This window comes from the organism of the source record quoted next, unplaced genomic scaffold (assembly GCF_019419815.1).
Source record: "Pyrus x bretschneideri cultivar Hongxiangsu unplaced genomic scaffold, Pyrus_bretschneideri_v1 Contig13, whole genome shotgun sequence".
NCBI lineage: Eukaryota > Viridiplantae > Streptophyta > Magnoliopsida > Rosales > Rosaceae > Pyrus > Pyrus x bretschneideri.
The window spans coordinates 8,442,932-8,468,590 of record NW_025999424.1 but is presented as its reverse complement, the minus strand read 5'-3'; the positions used below and the strand labels follow the sequence as shown (position 1 = coordinate 8,468,590).

The window sequence follows — 25,659 nt, the reverse complement described above, 5'->3', positions numbered from 1 at the left end:
TTTGTTTTCCAAACATGGAGGAATTAAAATTTATGTGGGTCCCATCTAAATTCTGAAATCCAATTCTTGTTTTTGGAGGATTTGGACTCCCTGTATGAGAGGGAGGGATTTGGATTCCGAAAGAAGTGGGTAATCGGAATGGACTTGTTTTACCAATTGTGTCATCAGTTGGTTTTTAGTATTCCAACATGGCCCTTCATCTCACCAGAGAGACATTGCCCAGCTCTGCAAATTTTTCATCCCTTCACCACCGCACCCTCCTTCGTCCAGGGCCACATCTCATGCCCACTGCAACCATTCCCAACCATCTCTCTCTGTTTGTCTCTAGAGAATTTTGTAATCAGAACACTGGAAGTGAGTGAAAGAGTTATGGTGTGGTGGTGGCTCAGTTCTTTATCAGGAGTTGCCTGAGATGCATTGGAGATAGAGTGTTACGGTGGGAGAATAGAGAGTGTGGCGGTGGGGAATAGAGAGAGATGGAGAGTGCTACGGTGATAGATAAGTTTGACAAGTTTTTTTTTGTTTTTTATTTTTCTCTTAATAAGAAATTAATTAATGTTTTCTATTAATTAGACTATAAAATAACTTATTTACTAATAAAAAAAGAGTAATAATAATTTATTTGAAATGCATAGGAAAAAATGAATAAAACTAATTAAAGTTTAATTATATACGAACAATTTAATTAGTATATAAAATAATGGAAAAAAAATTAGACCATAAAATAATTTATTATGGAAATGGGCGTTTTAGTAATTATATTAATTTCTATTCCGATTGAGGTGAATTAGTAAACAACTTATATGAACTCAGTTTCAACTTTAGTCCGATTCCACCCAATTTAAGTAAATAACCTCAACAGGAATCTGATTCTGACTTTTTCTCATTCCAACTCCTCATCAATTCAGTTTCTTCTCAATTTGATTCCTTTTATTTTGATTACGGTTACGTAAACGAGCCATTAATGGGATCCTAAAATAGGACTTAAGGCATGTTGGTTGAAAAGTCAACTATTGGTCAAAGGGGCACCTCTAGGGTTTGAAACCCTTCTTGGTCTACAAAGTACAAACATTGGATTTCCATTATACAAGTTCCGTTAGGTCGGTCGTACATCTAACAACATGCTCCATAAGTTTCACCAACATTTTTTCCATTGCAGTGGAAGGTTTAGTGGAACAGCTTGTTTCTTATTCAAAAAAACAAGAGGAAGGGCTTGTTTCGAAAATCGTTGAGATACTTGGTATGCTAGTAACAATTTTATTTGTTGTAGATTTGAATTCAAATCAATTATCCAAAACAGTTTATGTCCTCAACATTTGGGTTTTAAATGTCATCTCAGGAATCAAACGTATATATGAAATGAAGATTGTCCATGTCCACTCACTTGCATTTTTAAAGCTCATGTGCGAAGAGATAAATAAAGATTGGGATATGCAACAAATGAGTTCTCCCTATGTGCGTTCGGTAATCTTCCTAGCTGTTAGGAGGGGGAACGTGGAATTTGTTACTCATATGTGTAAAGCAAATCCTGAACTTTTGTGGGCAACAAATGAGAAGGTAAGGTAAGGGGCATATTTCACGTTGCCATCGAATGTCGTCAAGAAAAGATTTATAACCTTATATATGGGATCTCTGCGAAAGACTGGGTGACAAATCTTGCCGATAGAGATTTTAATAACAAGCTACATATGGCTGGGTTGTTGTCCCCATCTGCACAAGCACAACTTAATCGTATTCCAGGTGCAGCATTGCAAATGCAGCGTGAACTACAATGGTACAAGGTTAGGATTTCTCACTCGACATAATTCTTGATTACATTGCCTATATGAAATATAAACTGAAAGAATCAAATTAAGTGTTTGGGAGGTTCTGAATTTGTTTTCCCTTTTTGTAATAATCATCCAAATCCATCATCAACTATTAGGTACTGGGGGAGGGAGGGAAGAATTGGACTCGACACTTCGGGAAAATGCTCTTAACCAACTAAACTATAAGTCCCCTTGTCCACGTACCAGATGTCAATCTTAGTTTGTTTTCCTGAAAAGTTTCTTGCATTCAAGGTGCTAGCTGCATTTTGAAAGAGAGTTATTTGCTTTTTCGATTTATTGTAAGCAGATGTTCAACCTAACACAAGTTGTAAAATTAACACAATCTTAAAGCCTTAATGCGTAGAATGTTAAAATTGAACAACATGATTCGTGGCCAATTGTAGGTCCTCTCATATGTCAGTACAAATGTTTAAATTAACACAACCTAACACAAGTTACAAATCTTGGTATGTAAAATGTAGGTAGTTAATCCTAATATAATAAAGATTATAGAAAATTATATATTATGCTCTCATATGTCAGTACTTGTTCAATGCAATGCAGGAAGTAGCGACTATTTTACCTCCTAAGTGTCGTGAGTATAGGAACAAAGATAAACTTTTGACACCAAGGGAACTATTTACAAAGAATCACAGTGAATTGCTAAAGGAAGGAGAAAAATGGATGAAAGAGACTGCAACTTCTTACACTGTTGTAGGTGCTCTTATTATTACCATCATGTTTGCTGCAGTAATCACAATTCCTGGAGGAAATGGAGATACTGGCTTTCCCACATTCATCGATGAAAAATTGTTAATGTTATTTATGATTTCACATGCTATATCACTATTTTCTTCCACGACTGCAACGTTGACGTTTCTCGGAATTCTCACGTCACGTTACGCAGAAGATGATTTCCTGAAGTCCTTGCCCACAACGATGATAATTGGTCTTGCCACTCTTTTTTTTGCTATCGCAACCATGATGATTGCATTTTCTGCTGGCCTTCTAATTATAGTTCGTCGAGAGTCCTAGATTGTGATTCCGACCATACTTCTTTCAAGTGTTCCAGTCACTTTATTTGCTTGGATGCAATTCCCCCTCCTAGTTAAAATTACCGTTTCTACCTACGAAAAAGGAATATTTAATAGGAATGTGGAACGTTGGTTGTAAAGTTCTTATTGTATCTGTTTATGTGAGATCCTAAAATTAGGGGTGTAACTGATTCGATGAATTATATATTAAGGAATAAATTGGTGGTTTATGTGGGACCTCTCACTTATAAGTAAAGAGGAACACCACTAGACTGTATTACTAAATGATGTCTTGTTTTAGTGTATTGCCTGATTCGTTTTTATTGTATGATGAATGATTTGATTGTAGTCATTACATTACAGTGTTGGGGTAAAAAAAAAATGGTTCCTCAATTCAAGGAAAGTGGAGATGATGTTGGCAATAAAAATCCACGGTGAAGATTAACCAAGAAAATCTGCACCACTTATTTTTTTTCAAACAAATAAAAAATGAATTAAATCAGAAAAATTAAAGAACCATGTTGCTGGAACGTGTGAGGAGTTGCCCATTTCCTCCAACGTGCAAAAGGGAGTTGGTGAAAAACAACCCACTTTCTCACCCCACTCTTCCTGTCACCCTGTCTGTAAAAGGGGAGATTGACTGCAAAAGCAGGGGGGAGGAATCGACAAAAAAAGACAATAGAGAAGGGCACAGTAGGAGAGGCAAAGCAAGAGAACAAAAGCAAAAGAGAAACAGAGAAAAAAAAGGGAGAGCATATCATGTGCTACACGCAAGAACAAAGAGCAGGAGAAGCTACAGAGCATTTAAAGGTATAAAATCTATCCTTCTAAATCTTTCCTTCTTTGGTTTCTCTCGGCTTTGCAGGAAAACAAAAAACACAATTTGTTTCTTCAACCTCTCCCATCCCCGCCGCTGCCGTTAGTCCCATGAATTTCTTCAGGGTGGTCTAAACCACCCCGTGAAGTTCCAATCAATCTAAGTGATCGGCTCCCCGCCACTACCGTCAACTCCATGAATTTCTTGTGGGTGGTCTAAACCACCCCGTAAAGTTCCAACCAAGTCTAAGTGATCACTGCACTGCAGCAACCAAACTGCAACACCGCCGCTCTTCAACCGTTGTCTCCGGCAGTCCTCCGGAAGAAGCCCAAGGGCAGTGCAATCCGCAATTCTCAATCCGAGGACGGTGAACCAAGCGATGTAGTTGGGCGCGCGGGTCCAGACCATCAACAAATACGACGTAAGAAGATGGCAGCGGTGGTCAATGTGAAGAAGTTAAAGAAGGCAAAAAAATGCAACACCAATCATTGCGAGCCATTCCCATCCCATCTACAGTGGCGAGAATAACCCAAAGCCTTCAGAAAATGCGAAAGACATCCGAAGGCAAGAAAGCCGAGAATTTGAGGAAAGAAAAAGTCCCCAGGTCCAAGGATGTTGCGGAAGTGGCTCTAAAGTTGCACTGTAAAACAGATTGCAGAAGCTCAAAAGCTCTCTGTGAAGTTCCTGCAGCCATACCCGACAGCCATGCAGTACTATTCGAGACTTGGAAAATTCAAGTCTTCAAAGAGGGGAAAGAAACCACCGACTCTGATGGCTGCAGCAAATGAGAGGAGGGCGACCCCTTACCCACCCTCATTCATTTATTTTCTTCTCGTGCAAATATGGGAAGTGAAAAGTAATGAAGATGAACAAAGCAATCTCCACTATGATTTCAAGGACCATATCTGCTGGGTTGTTGTATGTCTTTTGTAAAGATCCCATTAAAATTGGGACAACAAAAGAACAAAGAAAGCTACAGTAGAAAATGGAAAATAGAGAGGGAAAAGAAGAAAACGTATTGTTCATCACGTGGGTGTTGCAGCAAGCTTCGGTGGTGAAACCAAAAAAGAAAATGATGTCTTCCTACAATTAGGAAAGTCCCAGCAAAAGCATACTTAAAATAATGAGGCCATTGGCCTACGAAGAAACAAGACAAAAACCTCTGAATTACTACCCCTACGTCTTTTGTCCAAGAAATAAAAAGGATGGAAGGAAGCATCACATGGATAAAAGCAACGGCGAAAAGAGAAAGGGAACAGATGCCAACGTTTTCTTTTCCCTCAAGTACTACTCCAATTTTGACTCTTTGAGTGCATTGTGCAAAGAAAGAAGCTACAGTGGAAAAATAAAAGCACACCTCCATGCCAGTCATGTGGCCTTCATGAATATGGCCTCCATCAAAATTAAAATTATTCATGAAGTCTGAGATGCACGGCACCAAGACAAAGTCAAATACCAAATTATTAGTGGGTTGATCACAAATATACCCATTAATTTTACTTGATGCTTCAATGGCTTAAAGTTCTCGCCCTCACGAGCTAAAATTGCACAAGGCATCAAACGCTCGAATGACTCAAAGTCCTCGCCCGCACGAGCTAAAACTACACAAGGCATCAAATGCTCCTTGCTTGCATGAGCTGAAACTGTATAAGGCATCAAACCGAACAAATACATAAGGAACTACAAGTGACTTGATCCCTCAATGAGGGTACGTAGGCAACCTAGGGCTCTATCTAGGTGCAGTCACAAAATCAAATAAACACCCAAATCCCCAAGTTACGATTTATTCATATTGGAATCAAAGGGTATTCCTTTCCCAAAAGAAGGGTTGTAATTAATAGGCGCGTAGCCTAGAATGGGTCGAACTCAAATTAATAAAACCCTCTTCAAAAAAATGGACAAGAGTGAAATTGTGTCGAGTGAATTATTTGTTTACATATTGTGTACGATTTTTGCTCAACATATAGGTTCGAATAGGCACCCAACAGGATAAGCACATGAACTAATCATTCAGATTATCCCATCATCCTTAATATATAATCCATAAATGAAAGTTTAAGCACTATGATGTTGAACATAGATCTACCAATCACAGTATGAACTGAAACTTTTTTCAACCTGATGCACCCGATGATAGATCTTGTCTCAACCTCTAATGTCACAGACAGTAGAGGTCTAACCATATAATGCACGCCATGGCTCCCCATCGTCTTTTGATTTTCTTGTTGGATTCCATGTGATCTTGTCTCTTGAAAAGGAAAGGTTCAAAGTGCTTGCTAAAAGTTCTCCAATCTCATAAAGTATCTGAAAAAGAAACCATCTATAGTTAGACGATATACATACACTCGGGAAACAGAAAGATTCATAGAGAACTAAAAGGAAGAGAAAGAAACTGAGCAAACACTAATTTTTTTCCCATTCATTTCTCAAGCAAATCATAGAAATAAAAATTACTATCATATCATGGCCTCCAAACCCAACTTGAATTCAGTCATATGTCACGACAATTCTAGGTAAACTGAATGTTGACAGTTACATTAGATAAAGTAATTAAAAAAAAGAAAAAAACCTGTATACCTGAATCTCTTCTTTATCAGAAATGCGTTGACCTCTTTGCCCGATAAGAACATATGTTGGCAACTTCAAAACACGGACCAACTGAAGAAAGCAAGCCAAAGGTTCATGATGAATCTGCAAGGATGGCGGTGGCTTCTGGGTTTTGGTTGCCATAGCCTTGCTTATGGCTGTTTCTGAACCAATCCCTATACCATAAAGTGAACATTTGCTTTCAAATTTTGTTGCAGATTTACTTTCCCCCTTTAGCTTGGATGACTCTAGGAAAAATGGGGCAACGACTGTAGGAACTGAGGATGAACTCCGCCCTGCTAATTGCGCTAGAACTTCATTAATAGCGCAGGCTAGTATTGGCGGTTCATAGTATTCCATAAGCAGCACAGACACCTGAAAAATACAAAATTGAAGAGAAATTTTTTATAAGGTTCCTCTAATTTGTTATCTTCAAGATATGTTAGAAGATGAATACAATAGTTATTCACTCTGTCCTAGTAACTCAAGCTGTTGGAAATAGTAATACAATATCAGAGCTGTTGGCTCACATCCTAACAACTAAAGCATTTCAGGGCAGTGGTAGATCGACAAACTTTATGAAAAACAGAAAACTGCATAAAAAAATAATGTGGAACCTTCCACTGTTATCGTCACAGCATGAGTTCTGAACCACAAAGGAACAAAACTATTGCAAAGTAATTTAATGGGTTTCAACCACTATGGGCATAGAAACCAAACCTACAAGCATTCTTTGAAAAACGCCTGCAATCAAGTCCCTTAAGACCTCACAGATCACTCACAATTCCATAACACCGAGTCGATTTTATACCCCACATGGTTTTGAAAAACCAGCATCATTTTCAATTTCAATCACACACAATCTAAACTCCAAATTGTCACAAATTTCACTTTCACCATAAAAACTAGAACACATTCCATTAGAAAATACACGAACCATTTCTCAACACCCAAATCCCACATAGAATCTAATCTATACGAGACAGAATCTATACGAATACAAACCCGTTTCTGGGTCCTAAACAATTCCATGAGAGAGAGAGGAAGAGAGAGAAGGGGAACCTCATATTGGCCCTGGGGATCGAGGAAGTGGTGAAGGATTCCAGAAGCTTTGCAATTTTGGATTCCATAGCGCTCCAATGAAAGCTCGAAACTTTCTTCTCTGCAACAAATTGGCGCATCGACATCAATCGATATAATATGAATTTGATCTCAAACTTAAAAGGGTTCATAGGAAGAGATCTTACACAGTAGAATTGCTTGGATTTCGGCGGAAAGCAGCTGAGATGGCTTCGCCGAAGCCCTCTGAGTCTCTCAGCAGAAACACTACCTTCGAACCTGTTAGAAGTATAAGAATGTAAGGCTGAGATGATGCCACATGTAAACAGATTAGCTTGTCTGTTATAGTTGTTATAAGAGTCGGTTTACTAAGGATATAAAAACTCCATCTTGTAATAGCTTGAATAGTAAGATACAGATATTAATTCAATCAGATATTTTTCTCTCTGATCTCTCTCTCTATAATCTTTGTTCTCTGTCTCTATTTCTTTCTATCTTCATAAGAATCTAAGATACTGGGTTAACATGGTATCAATCGCCATTGTTGCTCACGCATAAAGATCCGATCCTTTGTTGCTTCCGCATTCTACAAATCTTCGTCTGCTACTCTGGAGCTGAATCGTCTCTTCTCTTGGTGATTTTGCTTGGTGATTTCTCTTGGTGTTCAAGATTCTAGGGTTTCTAGATCACGTCACGATTCTTGTTTTTCTGGGTGTTTTTTGACTGCACACCAGGTGTTTGCTTTCTTGTCTGAGCCATAGAAAGGTAATTTTCAGTTTCTCTGTATACAATCATGGTGACTGCTTCGCAACTTCAGATTTTGCAATCTCCGATTACTGGGTTGATTTCTTCTGTGTCCACTTCTGTGAATGTCAAATTGGATGACTCTAATTACCTTAATTGGCATTTTCAAATGGAATTAATGCTGGAAGGATATGGAATTATGGGGTTTGTTGATGGTTCGTCCCCATGTCCTCCTCGTTTTGTATCTTCTTCTTCTGTTGCATCTGAAGTCAGTTCTGGTGATTCATCTGCTCATGTTGAATCTGATGAATATAAAGTGTGGAAACTGCATGATCGTGCCCTTATGCAGTTGATCACGGCTACCCTATCCCCTGTAGCTGTTTCTTGCGCTATAGGGAGTACTAGTTCTCAGGACATTTGGACTCGTCTCAAAGATAATTTCTCGACAGTTTCAAGAACTAGTATCTTTCAGATGAAGTCTGACTTACAAAATATTAAAAAAGGCTCCAATACAATTTCTCAGTATCTGCAGAGAATCAAAGAGGCTCGAGATTATCTCTCTGCTGCTGGAGTGTTCTTTGAAGATGAAGATATTGTGATTTTGGCTCTAAATGGTTTACCTTCTGAATATAACACATTTCGGTGTGTCATTCGTGGAAGAGAAAAGGTTATCTCGTTGAAAGAATTTCGATCTCAATTGCTTGCTGAGGAAGGAATTGTTGATGCCAGTACTAATGCTCATATGTTGTCTGCAATGTTGGTTACCAATTCTTCTTCTACTGACAGGGGTTCTAGTGATCATTCCTCTGGTCATTCTTCTAATTCTGGGCAATCAAACTATGGTTTTCGGCAATACACCAATAAATACAAAGGGAAGGGCAAGGTTCCTCAAGGCAACAGATTCAACATGCCAAGACAGTCATATAATACTCAAACTCGAGTGCTTCCAACTCCAAGTCCAGGTCTTCTTGGTCATGCCCCTCCGCAAGCTTATGGGAGTTGTTCAGATCCTTATAATACTTGTCAATTGTGCTATCAAGAAGGTCACACTGCACCTTTCTGTCCTAATCAGTTCCGGTCCAAGCCTAAGTGTTACATTTGTGGGCGACAGAATCACACGGCACAGTTTTGTTTTCACAAGGATAAAGATCCTCGTTTCTCACAACCACAGTTTGGCATGTTCCCTAATTCTTCCTCTTCTCCACAATATTCTATGCAAGCAATGAACACTGTGTTTCCTAATTCCTCACAGTCATCACCTGGACTGTCCTCCAATTCAGCTGCTTCACCTCCAGTTTGGATTGCGGATTCTGGTGCCACCAACCATATGACTGCTGACTTCAACAATTTGACCTTGGCTACTCCTTATCCTACTTCTGAAACAGTGCACACTGCTAATGGTGAAGGTCTGAAAGTATCTCATATTGGGAGTACAATTCTCAAACCTCATCTTCATCCCATTAAGCTGAATTCTATACTATATGTGCCTAAATTGTCTCAAAACTTGTTATTTGTGCATAGACTCTGCCTTGACAACAACTGTTGGGTCATATTTGATGCCTATAATTTTTGGATACAGGACAAAGCTACAGGGAGGATACTATTCAAAGGAATTTGCAGTAATGGGCTATATCCATTCCCTTCACCTGTCAATCATCATCCTGCATCTTAGAAATCGGTTTTACAACCCACAGCCTTCCTTGGTCAACTTGTCTCATCTACTCTTTGGCATAGTAGACTAGGTCATCCCTCAAACCCTGTTGTGTCTTTAATGCTCAGTAAAGCTAAAATACCTTGTACAAAATCTTCATTACCTGTGTTGTGTCCAAGTTGTTTACAAGGCAAGTTTAGCAAACTGCCATTTCATTGTAGTGTCAATAAGGCTGTTAAACCTTTTGAAGTTGTTCATAGTGACATTTGGGGGCCAGCACCATGTATTTCTGCTGATGGTTTTAGATATTATGTAACATTCATTGATGAATGTACTAGGTTTTGTTGGCTGTTTCCTCTCATCAATAAATCAGATTTGTTTGCCACATTTGTTGGTTTTTATTCATTTGTTTTGAATCACTTCTCAGTTTCCCTTCAAGTGTTACAAAGTGATGGGGGTGGGTGTTGGAAATGTGCCCTAAAACCAATCATATGATGATACTTTACGGACATTTCAAACTAATGTAGTTTAAAGGGCAAACATTATTGTTTGAGCCGTCTCATATAAATGTTATATGCTTAAACGATAAGTCCAAGGAATATGTGATTGGAAGAATGCGATCTAAAGAAGTTAGATTCATGAGACCATTCTTTCGTTGACACATCCTAAACGTTCCTGATCATAGGATTGTCAATTGGGCATTGACAGTCCGTTAAGATCAGTACGTGCTATGTCTTCTCTCAGGGAGAGTGACTAGTCTCGAGTCATTGGTGTGTGTGACATCAAGACAAGTACGTAGGTGCTCAATAGAGAATGAGTTCACTGAACACGATCAACGAAGAGTTCTCATATTCATGTCACATGAGAACTCATGGTTGGGATAATGCAAATTAGTCTTTTGACATGAGGCATCACAGTTGTCTTGTGGTTAGGTCCTTAATCTTTGATTATGTCAAAGTCACTCTATCAGGGTGTCCACGGCATCGTCGGCGTTAAGCCACTTAGCCATGGAGGCAAGTGAATGCGCAACAAGGGATCTCTAACCTTCAAACTGTTTGAGGGTGAATACTCTATGATATGATTTGGAATCTCTGGCCAGAGTATGAATGAAATGTTGGAATGCGTTCCAGATCACATTCAAGGTAATCATATAAGCACAAGATTCACATTGGATAGTAGACATGAATAAACTATCAAACCAAACAATGTGGTCAAGAGTATTGTATTAGAGAAAGACCGTATTGCATTTGTAATCCTAAACTGAATAGGTTCTCCACCTCTTCTGATTAGCTTGGGTAACCATGATATGCTGCTAGGTGTCACTCATGGTTTGTGGAAGCCCTAAAAGTGTATTATCACTAACGGGAGAATTGAAAGTAAGTTTCAATTCACAATCGATTTGAAAGAGTTTGAATCGCCCACTGCCTCGCTAAAAGGAACCTAATGGATCGTACACCGTGTAAGGTAGAGTTTGAAGATTCAACGGAGATGAGTAAGAATAATGAAATGGTTTAATTATTTATGGCAAGGATTAATTAATATGATTATTAATCAAACGAATAAGTTCGTTGAAGACCTCGGGATAGTTTTGGACCTTAAGGCCCAATGGGCTTCGAACGTCAAGCCCATTGACTTAAGTTGTATGACAACTTAATGAATAATGATTCACCAAGGCCCAAATAGCCCAATTAATCCCCATAGGCCGGCCATTTAGAGGAGGGTAGTGAACTTGGCTTAATTGCAAGTTTGCCACTCCATTGTGAGGTGGTATAAAGACATCTTTATAGCCATTTCATCCTTAGGGTTTTCTAGGGAGTAATGATGAGAACATAAACCTCCCTTTGCTCTCAAAGAATTCGGCCAATCTAGAGGGGAAAATCTAGCAATCTTACTTCCTCTAGGTCACTCATTTCTTCTTTCAATATACCTTGGTGTGGAGACTTAGAGGTTCTCAATTTTGGGAACTTGGAGAAACCTTTTCATCCATCCAAATCCATGGATCCAAGATGCAAGGAATGAAGACCCTCTCTTTGGGTGATTAGCCTTTGCTTATGCAAAGAGGAATCTACAAAGGTATTGATTTCTCAACTCACTTTATTTTTGAGTTGAGTCTTGATTCACCTATCTACTAGGCTTTGAATTTCATGGGTAAATGTTTTGTTTTAAGTGCATACAAGCATGATTCCGCCTTTAATATGTTAATTGCATGCTATTGATGTTGCTTAAATGAACATGTTTTTCACAAATTTTCCTTCAAGTGGTATCAAGAGCCTAAGCCTAGTAGTTGGTGAATCCTTTTGGGTTTTGTAGTTCATAGTTTATGATTTGAATGTTGTAATTGTTACAAGCTTTATTCTTGCTTCTTTGAATGTAAATTTTGTTAGAAAATTTGCCATCTCAAATGTTGTAGATGTAGTTCATATGAGCATGAATAATGGAACTAAAAGTTGGTGCCAAGTGTTTTGGGAAATTCGGCCAAATCCAAAGGGTGATTTTTTGGGTTCATGTTAGGCTTGTTAAAATGGTTTTAAAGTGCTTTTTGGAACCCCTAAGTACCCTAGGATATTAACCCTCTTTTGAGTTGTGAAAATTTGAGTTTTTGATGAAAGAAAACATCCATGGAGCTATTATGAGTTTTCATGTATGTTCTTCATATTTCTTGAAGTTCTTATCAAGAACAAAAAGTTTTGAAGTTTTGATTCAAAAGTTTTATGTTTTACATAAAGTTTTGATTATTAGTTGATGGGTGATGATTATGTCAAAGATATAATTTTGATTATTAGTTAATGGGTGATGATTATGTCAAAGATATAATTTTGAATATTAGTTGATGGATGATGTTTGTTGGTAAGAAATAATTAAATGTTTTTAATTATATCAAAGGTATATTTTCTTTTCAAACCATCCCCACCATCTTTAATCTCACCCACCAAAATCCACTTACAAAATTCTTTTTATCAAAAATCTCTATGTTACTATCCTATGGCCGGCCACCCCTATAGTGGGGTGCTTTTGTGCAATTAAATAAAGTTTTGATACTTTTGTGTATTTGTATTTTGACCCAAAAGTTTGTGTTTTTGCAAAATGGCCCAAATAGAATGAGAACAAAAATTGTTTTGTCTCTTTAATGAGAATTGGATTTTCATTATATTTAGTTCCATTTAAATCAATTCTATGGATACAAAAACCAAATGAAAATGTTGCATTCAAGTTTAATTAGTTAAAAGCGTTAATTAATTAAAGAAATGGTGATTATGAACCTTAGCCTACGATAATTGAGCTATGTGAAAGGCCGTTTCAAATTTGTTTGAACCATGGGAATGTGTAGATTAAATTTTGGTTGTAATTTGATATGATCAATTGTTGTAAAAGGGCATAAGCTCTTCTTTACTTTAAAGTAATTTGATTTGATCAATTGTTGTAAAAGAGCATAAGCTCTTATTTACTTTGAAGTACTCCTTTCTTGTTTTATTCGATATGCATGAAATTGGAGTAGTTGGGTCCAACGCCCAATAAGACAACACGCCTTAATGTGATTAAACGCGTAACTAAAATCAATCACCATCCCTAGACCGAGATTCAACACTAGGCTCGTGTTTGAATCGAATCAAAGGTTCATAGTCATCCTAAGGCCCTAAGGCAACTATATAGTCCATCAATGAATGCAAACCTTATGTTAGTAGTATCATATACTTTTGCTTTAAAAACCGTTTTAAAAGCTTAGTGGGAGTATTATATACAACTAAATCAATCAAATGGACCAATAGTTGTAATAGGATCAAAATGTTTTAATTGGATTAAAATGTATGTTTATATGTGATGAGACCTAAAACCCTCAACAAATCAATATTAAGTTGATAAGCGAGAGATGCTTTGAATATCTCTTCGTGGCCTTCCACCGTGGTAGGCTCCAATCGTTTGTGACTTGTACACCGGCTTCACCCTATCATGGGGGAGTACAAAGTGCATGCTTACACTCAGGAGGAGTCTATACGCATATGATGAGGTGAGTGTAGGCAACGAGGATGGCCAATATCATATCATTGTGAGGTTATTCTTGAACCCCTTCATGAACTAAGCATGGTGGGAATAACTTAACTAAGTGCAATGGCGCCGATATCATATCATTGTGAGGCAACATTCTCTAGAGGCCAAATAAGATGGGTACTTGCATAAGATGCAAATGAGTAAGCGTACTCTCTCATTATTATTAATGCTAGCCAATATCGTATCATCGTGAGGTGGGCTTGGTAATAGTGAGCCTCCCATACCCTACTAAGAGTTTCCTCCAAAACTCTCGAATTCCGATGAGGGATATGGAATTTGCCAAAAATAGTGGGTGGTGCTATTTGATTTAAAGACCCGAATCAAATGGCTTAAAATCAATCAATTTATATTTGTTATGTATTTGTTTACCAATATATTTGCAAACACTATCCAAAACTTGACAAAGAAAAAACCGAACGCTTTAATTTCCGGACTTAGTTCTACAATCCCATAGATTGTCTTTAATGGCTTGTAGATGTAACTAAGTAGTCTCATCCTCACAATCTTCCTATTGATAATGTATCATTGGAAGAATATGTTAGATAAGTCTAACATGAGAAGGACAACACTTTTAATGTCATAATTCTTCAAATACAAATTGTTGTATGAAGAAATAAGAGTTGCTTTGAACAACCCTTAATCAACACAAACTTTAGTGCTTGTCTCTTTGTTACACGAACAAGGAACTTGAGAAGTAAGCACAAGGGCATGGACACTTTATGTGCCATGATTCTTCACTTACAAATTGTTGTATGAAGAAATGAGAGTTGCCTTGAACAACTCTTCAGAGTTTGTTGTTATGTTTAGAACATAATGGTTGGTTGACAAAAATAGTCCATTTATATGGACTTATGATGATTTTGAATCATTGAGTGATTGAAGTGTTAAACCACTTAATGAGACGGAAACTAGGCAAGGACTTCACCTTTGTGTCCCTATCCTAATGGTTCACTAAGTTTATTGTAAACTATATAGTGAACAATAACCGCACGCTCTCCAAATCGTTTGATGTGTATAACACATTTGAAATGAGTTTCAAGAGAGATAGTGGGAGTTTAGGGACCATGACTATTGTAATCAAAAGGGAAGTCAAATGAAGAAGGCAAAATAACTCCAAGGGAACAAACTTTCTTTATGAAAGGATGGACATTGGAAGGGGTATTTGCAAGAAATGTCTTGCAAGTGTCAAGAACACACCTTTCGAAGGTGTTGTAAAATGTTCTTGAAAAGTTCACAACAGTTGGTTCTTCTACTTGAATACATGATTCTATATTAGTAACTATGTTTTACAATGATGTAAAAGTGTGCTAATAAGAAGTAGAAGATTAAATGAGAGAAGAGAAAGTACTTCACATTCCAAACGTGAATCGAATATAGATCTCTGCGAAAGCGGATTGTACTTACTTCCTCATATGAACTACCAAAGAAATTGGAAAATACTAAAGATTGTCTTTACATTCCAATTTTAAGGAACTTAAATCCATCACTATAGTAGAGATGGATAAATGTTTTGTTTGACAAAACATTGTTCTTTATTAATCAAAAATTAGATTATTGTAATTTAATTGGTTATCTCTATAGTAGAGATGATGTGGTAGTTTAAACTGTTTAGAATACGATGATGCTTAAAACCCAAAAGGTTGCAAGGTAGTGACTAATCCCAACTGAGTTGTGATACCTCTAAAACATAAGTTATGAGTTGGTCATAGATGGATGCTTTGGATCGTTAGATCCGGATCCAATACCTTCTTGTTAAAATTGTATAGAGGCGAAATGTTCGAATCTTTATTCTTTTGGAAAGAAGAAAGAATCACAAAGTTGTTGAGGTTAATTCACTTAGATGTTAGTGGCACTTGTCCACAACATAATACTACTCATGTTGTATGACATTCACCGAAGATCACTCTCGGTTGGACTATAGTTTATTTTGAATAAACACAAGTCCGAATACTTTGCAAAAGGTTTCAAAGAATTCAAGAAATGTAAGTAGATGAGTAAGACGTCTAAAGTATTTACCTCCTTAGATTTGATCCAAGGAAAAAGTAACACTTTAGATTAATTTCCTTGAAAAATATCAAGGAAAGTAGCATCGTAAGATAATGTATTTCTCCATTAGGAGAAGAATGAACATAAATAAGATTTAGTTCGTTGGACATTATCAATTACCCATATATATATGATATATACTTCTAAGACATGTTAGTTGTAGAGATCCATCCATCATGGATCTTAGCAAGCTAGTGGGAACCATAAGCGTCTTATGAGAAAAGATCAATTGTTTGATTTCTCATAAAGATGTAAATGAATCTTTTGTTTACTAGGTTTACAAAAGATTAGTGGGAGTTGATCATATTCCTAAATTAGAATATATATACATGATATATATTAATTTTGAAAATGAAAGGAATTCTTCATCGTTAAAGTTATGACTTTAAACATTCTATAATGATAGAATGTATATGGGAGACATAGTCTATATACATGGGATGGAAATCTATAATGATAGATTTCAAGATATAATTGGATTATATCAATCCCTAAAATAGACAATGAGATGCTAGGAAGTTTCTCATATGATGATAAACTTCAATTAGAATGACAATTCTAGTGAGACTAGGAAGTTGTTCTTATCAAAGGGAATGTACCCTTTGACTCCCAAAGAAATAATGCGTAAATAGAATCCTTTATGCATACGCAGAAAGGTGATTTATGTATTTCATATTGTATGAAAACATTGATATAAGTCGTACCTAGAACGGTACAAGATGATATCAATGCAAGCCCAGGATCAGAACCATGGCAACTGTCAAGTGAATCCTTAGGTATTTAAGAAATATTAAGGATGGATTCCTCAAGAATGAGGAAGAATTAGAGTAACGTAATGGAAGCGTAAATGTATTAGATTATGAATCTAATCCATCATAGAATATCTCTTCATTATGAATGAAGTGATAAAGAGATATCTCTTTATTATGACTAAAGAGATATTTGGGTGGAAACGTTAAAAGTAAATGACTTTAATGTGTTCCATCATGTATGCAAAATATATTGCCATATAGAAGCTTACAACATTGTTGTTTGGATGGGAAAGTTCATTCATGAACTCTTCATTCGGTTCCAACCAGAAAGTGTATGACACTAATGGGGCGATAACTCAAGCCAGGGAATCAAGGTCTCATCAAGGTCCGAACTCAAAAGAGAGACTGAACCACATGATTGAGAATCATGTATAATGGTGACGTCGTTATTCTCAAGGTTGCTTCTATGGATAACATATAGATATCCATTGTCTAGGCCTACTACTCAGCCATTTATGAAATGAATTACAGAAGAGGTATCATCAATGATGACTAAGCTGATTGGCTCTAGTGCAAGTGGGAGATTGTTGGAAATGTGCCCTAAAACCAATCATATGATGATACTTTACGGACATTTCAAACTAATGTAGTTTAAAGGGCAAACATTATTGTTTGAGCCGTCTCATATAAATGTTATATGCTTAAACGATAAGTCCAAGGAATATGTGATTGGAAGAATGCGATCTAAAGAAGTTAGATTCATGAGACCATTCTTTCGTTGACACATCCTAAACGTTCCTGATCATAGGATTGTCAATTGGGCATTGACAGTCCGTTAAGATCAGTACGTGCTATGTCTTCTCTCAGGGAGAGTGACTAGTCTCGAGTCATTGGTGTATGTGACATCAAGACAAGTACGTAGGTGCTCAATAGAGAATGAGTTCACTGAACACGATCAACGAAGAGTTCTCATATTCATGTCACATGAGAACTCATGGTTGGGATAATGCAAATTAGTCTTTTGACCTGAGGCATCACAGTTGTCTTGTGGTTAGGTCCTTAATCTTTGATTATGTCAAAGTCACTCTATCAGGGTGTCGACGGCATCGTCGGGGTTAAGCCACTTAGCCATGGAGGCAAGTGAATGCGCAACAAGGGATCTCTAACCTTCAAACTGTTTGAGGGAGAATACTCTATGATATGATTTGGAATCTCTGGCCAGAGTATGAATGAAATGTTGGAATGCGTTCCAGATCACATTCAAGGTAATCATATAAGCACAAGATTCACATTGGATAGTAGACATGAATAAACTATCAAACCAAACAATGTGGTCAAGAGTATTGTATTAGAGAAAGACCGTATTGCATTTGTAATCCTAAACTGAATAGGTTCTCCACCTCTTCTGATTAGCTTGGGTAACCATGATATGCTGCTAGGTGTCACTCATGGTTTGTGGAAGCCCTAAAAGTGTATTATCACTAACGGGAGAATTGAAAGTAAGTTTCAATTCACAATCGATTTGAAAGAGTTTGAATCGCCCACTGCCTCGCTAAAAGGAACCTAATGGATCGTACACCGTGTAAGGTAGAGTTTGAAGATTCAACGGAGATGAGTAAGAATAATTAAATGGTTTAATTATTTATGGCAAGGATTAATTAATATGATTATTAATCAAACGAATAAGTTCGTTGAAGACCTCGGGATAGTTTTGGACCTTAAGGCCCAATGGGCTTCGAACGTCAAGCCCATTGACTTAAGTTGTATGACAACTTAATGAATAATGATTCACAAAGGCCTAAATAGCCCAATTAATCCCCATAGGCCGGCCATTTAGAGGAGGGTAGTGAACTTGGCTTAATTGCAAGTTTGCCACTCCATTGTGAGGTGGTATAAAGACATCTTTATAGCCATTTCATCCTTAGGGTTTTCTAGGGAGTAATGATGAGAACATAAACCTCCCTTTGCTCTCAAAGAATTCGGCCAATCTAGAGGGGAAAATCTAGCAATCTTACTTCCTCTAGGTCACTCATTTCTTCTTTCAATATACCTTGGTGTGGAGACTTAGAGGTTCTCAATTTTGGGAACTTGGAGAAACCTTTTCATCCATCCAAATCCATGGATCCAAGATGCAAGGAATGAAGACCCTCTCTTTGGGTGATTAGCCTTTGCTTATGCAAAGAGGAATCTACAAAGGTATTGATTTCTCAACTCACTTTATTTTTGAGTTGAGTCTTGATTCACCTATCTACTAGGCTTTGAATTTCATGGGTAAATGTTTTGTTTTAAGTGCATACAAGCATGATTCCGCCTTTAATATGTTAATTGCATGCTATTGATGTTGCTTAAATGAACATGTTTTTCACAAATTTTCCTTCAGTGGGGAATACCTTAGTCACAGATTTCAAAAGTTTCTTACAGAAAAAGGCATTTCTCATCAAATTTCGTGTCCTTATACCCCTGAGCAAAACGGGTTAGCAGAAAGGAAACATAGACACTTGGTAGAAACCACAATTACCCTTCTACAAAATGCTCAATTGCCATCCCAATTTTGGACGTTTGGTTGTCAAACTGCTAACTATCTTATCAATAGGATGCCCTCTGCAACTTTGCACAATAAGTCACCTTTTGAGCTTTTGTTTGGGGATTTACCTGTTATTTCACACTTAAGGGTCTTCGGGTGTTCTTGTTATCCTCTTCTTAAGCCTTATACTACTACCAAATTGCAACCAAAAACAATCAAATGTGTCTTTCTTGGGTATGCTTCCAAATATAAAGGGTATATCTGTTATGAGGTGTTAAGTAAAAAATTCTACATTTCTCGACATGTGATCTTTGCTGAGACAGAGTTTCCTTATTTAGCCTTATTGACAGCAGTGAATTCTTTACCTAAGGTTTCTTCACAGTCTTCTACAGCAGCTCCTTTTACACATCCATTACCTATTCCTAATAGTCTTAATGAATTAGTTACTTTCCCATATCATTTCTCCTCACATACATCTTCTATACCTGTGTCCCCAAGTGTTTCACCTCATAGTCCTGTTGTTACACCATTACACCATTCTGTTTCCACTTCCCCTTCATTCGTACCCTCACAACCAGTCATCTTCAATCCTGTTTCTCAGTCCATTACTGCAGCTGCAAATTCCTCTCCTGAGATCCCTGTGGCAACTGATTTTAGTCCTGATAGTCTGCCAGTTATATTACCAATACCCCCACTCAATTTACACCCTATGCAAACAAGGAGTAAAAGTGGAATTGTTAAAAAGAAGGCACTATTGACTACTTTTGATGAGTCTCCACCTGTTGATCTTTCTTTGGTGGAACCTGCTACTTACAAATCTGCACTCAAGGTTCCAGTTTGGTTCCATGCTATGACAGAAGAATTAGATGCATTGTATAAACAAGGGACATGGAGTTTGGTTCCTTTACCACCTCAAAAGAACTTAGTGGGCTGCAAATGGGTATTCAAGGTCAAAAAGCATTCTGATGGGTCTATAGCTAGGCATAAGGCTCGGTTGGTTGCTAAAGGGTTTAGCCAAGAACCTGGTTTAGACTATGGAGAAATCTTCAGTCCTGTAGTAAAGCCAACTACTGTCAGGTTAGTTTTGGCATTAGCAGCTCAATTTGATTGGCCCCTTCGACAACTTGATGTCAAAAACGCTTTTCTGCATGGAGTTCTTCAAGAAGAGGTATATATGGCTCAACCTCCTGGGTTTGTAGATGTTAAACACCCTGAGCTTGTTTGTAAGTTACACAAGTCCCTCTATGGGTTGAAACAAGCCCCTAGGGCTTGGAATGAAAGGTTTACTGCATTTCTACCTTCTCTGGGGTTTCAACATACATATTCTGATTCTTCTCTTTTTGTCAAGCATGCTGGTGAATCTGTTGTGATATTATTGTTGTATGTTGATGATATAATCATCACAGGGAGCAGTTCTGCAGCTATTACACAAGTCATTCACTCTCTCACAACTGAGTTTGATATAAAGGATTTGGGACCTCTCCATTTTTTCTTGGGGATTCAGATTACTAGGGGTCCAAATGGTTTGTTCTTATCACAGACTAAATATATAAGGGATCTGCTGCATAAAACTGAAATGATTGATTCTAAAGCTTGTGATACTCCCTGTCTCCCTTATACTCGGCTATTGAAGGATGATGGTCAGCCTTATAACAATCCAACCATGTACAGGAGTATAGTAGGGGCTCTTCAGTACCTCACATTTACTAGGCCCGATATTGCCTTTTCTGTGCATCAGGTGTGTCAGTTTATGCAAGCACCCATGAATTCTCATTTTACAGCAGTCAAGAGGATCTTAAGGTACTTAAAAGGGACTATGAATCTGGGGCTCACATATTCCAAGGGTGATTTGAGTCTGAAATCTTTTAGTGATGCTGACTGGGCAGGTGATCCTAATGATAGGAGGTCTACAACCGGTTTAGTTGTCTTCTTAGGTACCAATCCCATCTCTTGGTCATCTAAGAAACAACAAACTGTTTCTCGATCGTCTACTGAGGCTGAATATCGAGCCCTCTCTTCCACGGCTGCTGAGTTAGATTGGATACAACAGCTTCTGGCTTTCTTGAAGGTTTCTGTTTGTTCTTCTCCTGTATTATTTTGTGATAATCTTTCAGCAATTGCATTATCCTTCAATCCAGTCCAACATCAGCGCACTAAGCATATTGAGATAGATGTTCACTTTGTTTGAGAGAGGGTTGCCAAGAACAAATTGATTGTTCAATTTGTGTCTTCTCAAGAACAATTTGCTGATATTCTCACCAAGGGATTGAGTGCTCCTTTGTTTAGAATTCATTGTACCAATCTAATGCTTGGCGGTTCCATGCATGAAATTGTGGGGGGATGTTAGAAGTATAAGAATGTAAGGCTGAGATGATGCCACATGTAAACAGATTAGCTTGTCTGTTATAGTTGTTATAAGAGTCGGTTTACTAAGGATATAAAAACTCCATCTTGTAATAGCTTGAATAGTAAGATACAGATATTAATTCAATCAGATATTTTTCTCTCTGATCTCTCTCTCTCTATAATCTTTGTTCTCTGTCTCTATTTCTTTCTATCTTCATAAGAATCTAAGATACTGGGTTAACAGAACCGACCTTCATTTTCTTTCTGCTGTTTCTCCTAACTAATGTCCGGAGGCGCGCGCACTAGCAATATATAGGAGATCGAGTGCCGCTTTTGTTTTTTTGTTTTGTTTTGTTTTTTTTTTTTTTTTGTGTGGAGTTTAAATAATAAAATCCTACCTAAAAAAAATCAGTGGCATTTGTTTTTTTTTTTTTTTTTTTTTTTTGAGTACATCGATATTTTTACACTAAAGGAATGGGGAATTCGGCTAAGCCACACAACGAGCAGCCTAATTTGATATCGAATTCGCCATCCACGAGATTCGAATCTAAGACCTCTCACTTCCGAGTGAAGAAGAATACCAGCAAACCGTAATGCTGACTAGCTAAATCAATGGCATTTGTTTTTTCTTCTTTCTGGGGTAAGGTTTATGACGTCAAGGTAAAATCTCGCTCTAACATTTTAAAAATTTGTCACTAATCCTTGAAAGTCATAGAACCCAACTTAATTAGATTGTAGATAGAGTAGATGAAAAGAAGACGACTTTTCAATTTTAGAAAGTACAGTACGATTCAAATCTTGTTTCAAGTGGCAAATGAGTAGAACAGACCAATTTCTCTAACAAATCAAGTGTAGAATTAATGGCACACCTCGTGATATATGCTTGATACTTGAATATTGGCTTGAGAAACTTTTTCCATCTTTTCTTATTCTAAAAAATTAATGGCACACCATGTTTGAACTGATAAATATATTTTGGCCAACCTAGCTTCCTCCGTCCATTGGAGCCAATAAAGAGTATTTCGCTATGGTGCGGTGATGAGATATGAAAGTACAGTGCTACTTAATACTCATTTTACGATCATACATACATATTTTTATTTTTTCATACAATTTCAAGGAGTAGTTAAATTATACGTTTTTTTTCCCCAAAAAGTGAAAGAATTGCACACTTTTTCAAAGCAACATACAAACGTCACATATTATTTATTGATAAAATGAAAATAAGTTAGAATAGGAAATATTCAAATTTAATATAATGGCCGATGTTTTGACATACATCTCTTAAAAATTAAGACAGATGAGGTTTTGTTGAAATTGGAAGCAGCTTAGCTAGTCTGAATTCCAGGTGGTTTCAAAATTTGGATGAACTTTTTGCTAAAATTTCATATATGTAACCCTAATTTGCTAGAATCTCTTGACCATTGATCTTGTTGAACTTTTTCCAGTTCAACCAATTTAACACCAGTGAATAAGAAAATCAAAAGTAATTTTACATGACTTGCCTTGGATTAATCTATCGAAACAAGTGTAAAATGAGTGATCAATTCATCCACCCTTTTTTCATGGTTTGGGCTACAATTAAATTTTGGAACTTGTTCGTACAATGTCGTAACTTTTGATACTTGAATATTGACTCGAAGCATTTTCTTTTCACTTTCTTATCCTGAAAAATTAGCAGCAATATTGGTTCTTAAACCCTAGCCATATCCACATTATACCAACACCCCTCCAATTTTCCACGCAGAGAAAATAAAAGTGGCAAGAATATAATAATCAATCCACTTGAAAAATTGCAAGAATAAGTAGGAGATCATGGAATAGCATTTCTAGACCTTAATTTTCTTAATTTCCTGCATATATAATCTGAATACAATTTTACATTATCATATATGCCTCCCACCATTCATCATCCTCCAAATACCTGCCCTACCAAAGGCTACCCAGTATAACAGCACTAAACGGGTGACACCAACAATTAAAAAAGTTCAATTTACAAATTATCAAATGAATATTAGAGTACCCTTATATATGAAGCAATGCTACGGCCATAATTTACAATTTTACAACCATTTTCTGTTTTTTTTTTTTTTCTTTTCCATTTTTCTTTTTCATTTTTCTATAAGCTAGTTTCCCTTACTCAATCTTATATGCATGAAGAAACAGGCAGAAGTCAGAAGATGTTGAGTTACTAGTCTGAGTTGAATAATAAGGACTGCTATTATCACTGTTTATGCTGCCGTTGCCAACTCAATTGAATTATCATTTATCCCATTATTGAATTGGTTGGAATATCACACACGGTTCTATTCACTTGCCAAAACAATCACCTTGCTTTTCTCAATGTCCATATGCCCTACACGTTGCAGATGCCTATCTAATTTGCTACTGGAGTTCATCCTCTTTGTAAGTTACCTATGCATGCATGAAGACCATGCATCCTAACATTTATGATTAAACCCCCATGCTGCTCCAATCCGATGACAAGAATCCCAAACCCATTTGAACCACACTACTTGCTTGGAGGTATAATTTGCATCCTATTATCTCGTTTAAATCCTTTATCCAAAGGATAATAACGAATAATGAATAACAGCATGCTGGCATGCGTGATCTTAGGCCTGGTTAGGTGATCTCGCCATCACAAATGTGATTGCATTCGAACACCTCTTGATATTTTACTCATGTGATGATCTAGAACTCTGCTCATTCAAAGGTTTTGATTACTTGGGTCCATAGTGTACTTTTAGGTCCAAACAAATTACCAACTGTGATTCTTCTGTCCCACCAAACTACATACTAATTAAACTAATTAGCAAAGTAAAACCATCTTTAGTCTTTAATATCCAAAGCCCGAAAAATGTTGCCCTCCCTTTGTGAACCAAATACAGAAAGAATATAACCCATTTGCTATCAAAATTTTATACAAATATGTACTAACTAAACCAATTATCGAGAGAATTTAGCCGATGCTAGCATCCAATACTTGATTCACCAATCAATTTAGATGTTTTGCTCTCAATCCTAAAGCATCCGATATCATTGGAGCCCATCACCAATGATGCACATCACACTATAAACCAAAAGGGAGGCAAAGTAAATGACCAAAAAAATTAATTAAATTAAAATCCCACAAAACCAAAGGAAGAGGCGTGGAGCCTCTCCTCATCTAGAGACTGCAAAATCCAAATTCATCACATATATTTTGCTTCTCACGCATAATAGAATTCTGGCTCTTTGGAATATCTTCACACGAAGAATATGCAACAAATCTACTTAGTTTTAACTTCGAACTCACAGTTGAATTTAAAAGATATTGAATAGAAGGGCAATGATCAGAAGATCAGAGTAACATGTTGGATTCATCATTTTTGAGAAGAGATAAACCTTTCATTTAAGCTAACACATCAAATTACACTTCACTGGATAAGGAGTACATTCTAAGAACGGACAGAAAGAAAACAAAAAGAAAGAACACAGAACAAATATAACTATTATACCAAAAAGCTCAAAATATGTTAATCAACAATTAAGTAATAATTCAATTATCAACAACCACGTCAATTGGTTTGTAAATTTATTAAAAAAAAAATTAATCTCCCTATTATTATAATTCCATCATTTTTCATGTACTTCTCACTTTTCCCTAAAAATTCCTGACAATTCCAAATCCAACCGAAAAATCCCAGTAACTCCGTCCAAAAGATACCAAAATCATTGGAATGGAATCGGTTTCCATATCTCATTGATCGGTAAATCCCAAAAAGATACCGAAATCTTTATTTTCCTTTAGCAAAGAGCAAAGAGCAAAGAACAAAGAACCCACTAGCAAAAGGCGCCAAAAAATAAAGGAAAGGCAAGTCATATCTTGTTGGATAAAGCGAAAAGGGGAAAAAAATAATAATGAAAAACGATTTGAAACTTTGAATTTTAACAGTAGTGATGTCGTCATTTTGTGCCCGTGGTCAAACGAGTGTCTATATTTACACGTTTTTGGAAGTTACCTTTTGGTCCCTTATCCTGATGTAATCCGGACCCTTTATCTCGATTTCTCTTCTGCCTCACGCTGCTACGTGGCAAACGCCAACTCCCATTCTCTCTTTTCAAAGAACCCACTAGCAAAAGGCGGCAAAAAATAACGGAAAGGCAAGTCATATCTTGTCGGTTAAAGCGAAAAGGGTAAAAAAATAATAATGAAAAACGATTTGAAACTTTGAATTTTAACAGTAGTGATGTCGTCATTTT

The 25,659-nt window shown here is 36.9% G+C and overlaps 2 protein-coding genes across 4 annotated transcripts in view; one reads left to right on the top strand and one right to left on the bottom strand.

Moving 5' to 3' along the window:
* The window catches only part of LOC108866908 (26S proteasome non-ATPase regulatory subunit 10-like), a 95,822-nt gene that overhangs the window by 63,171 nt on the left and 6,992 nt on the right, over positions 1-25,659 (top strand). The window lies entirely within an intron of this gene.
* Positions 5,570-25,659, bottom strand: part of LOC125474989 — a 33,038-nt gene continuing 12,948 nt past the window's right edge. The window contains exons 1-5 of one of the 3 annotated variants that reach the window (XM_048579290.1): positions 21,662-21,757; positions 7,493-7,583; positions 7,308-7,407; positions 6,237-6,620; positions 5,570-5,963 (exon numbers count right to left, since the gene is read on the bottom strand). In XM_048579290.1, coding sequence (XP_048435247.1) covers positions 5,835-5,963; positions 6,237-6,620; positions 7,308-7,407; positions 7,493-7,583; positions 21,662-21,671 — 714 coding nt within the window. In that variant the 5' untranslated portion in view covers positions 21,672-21,757 and the 3' untranslated portion in view covers positions 5,570-5,834. Of the gene's footprint in view, positions 5,964-6,236; positions 6,621-7,307; positions 7,408-7,492; positions 7,584-21,661; positions 21,758-25,659 lie in introns of those variants that run through there. The other 2 variants (XM_048579292.1, XM_048579291.1) reach the window with 2 other exon arrangements.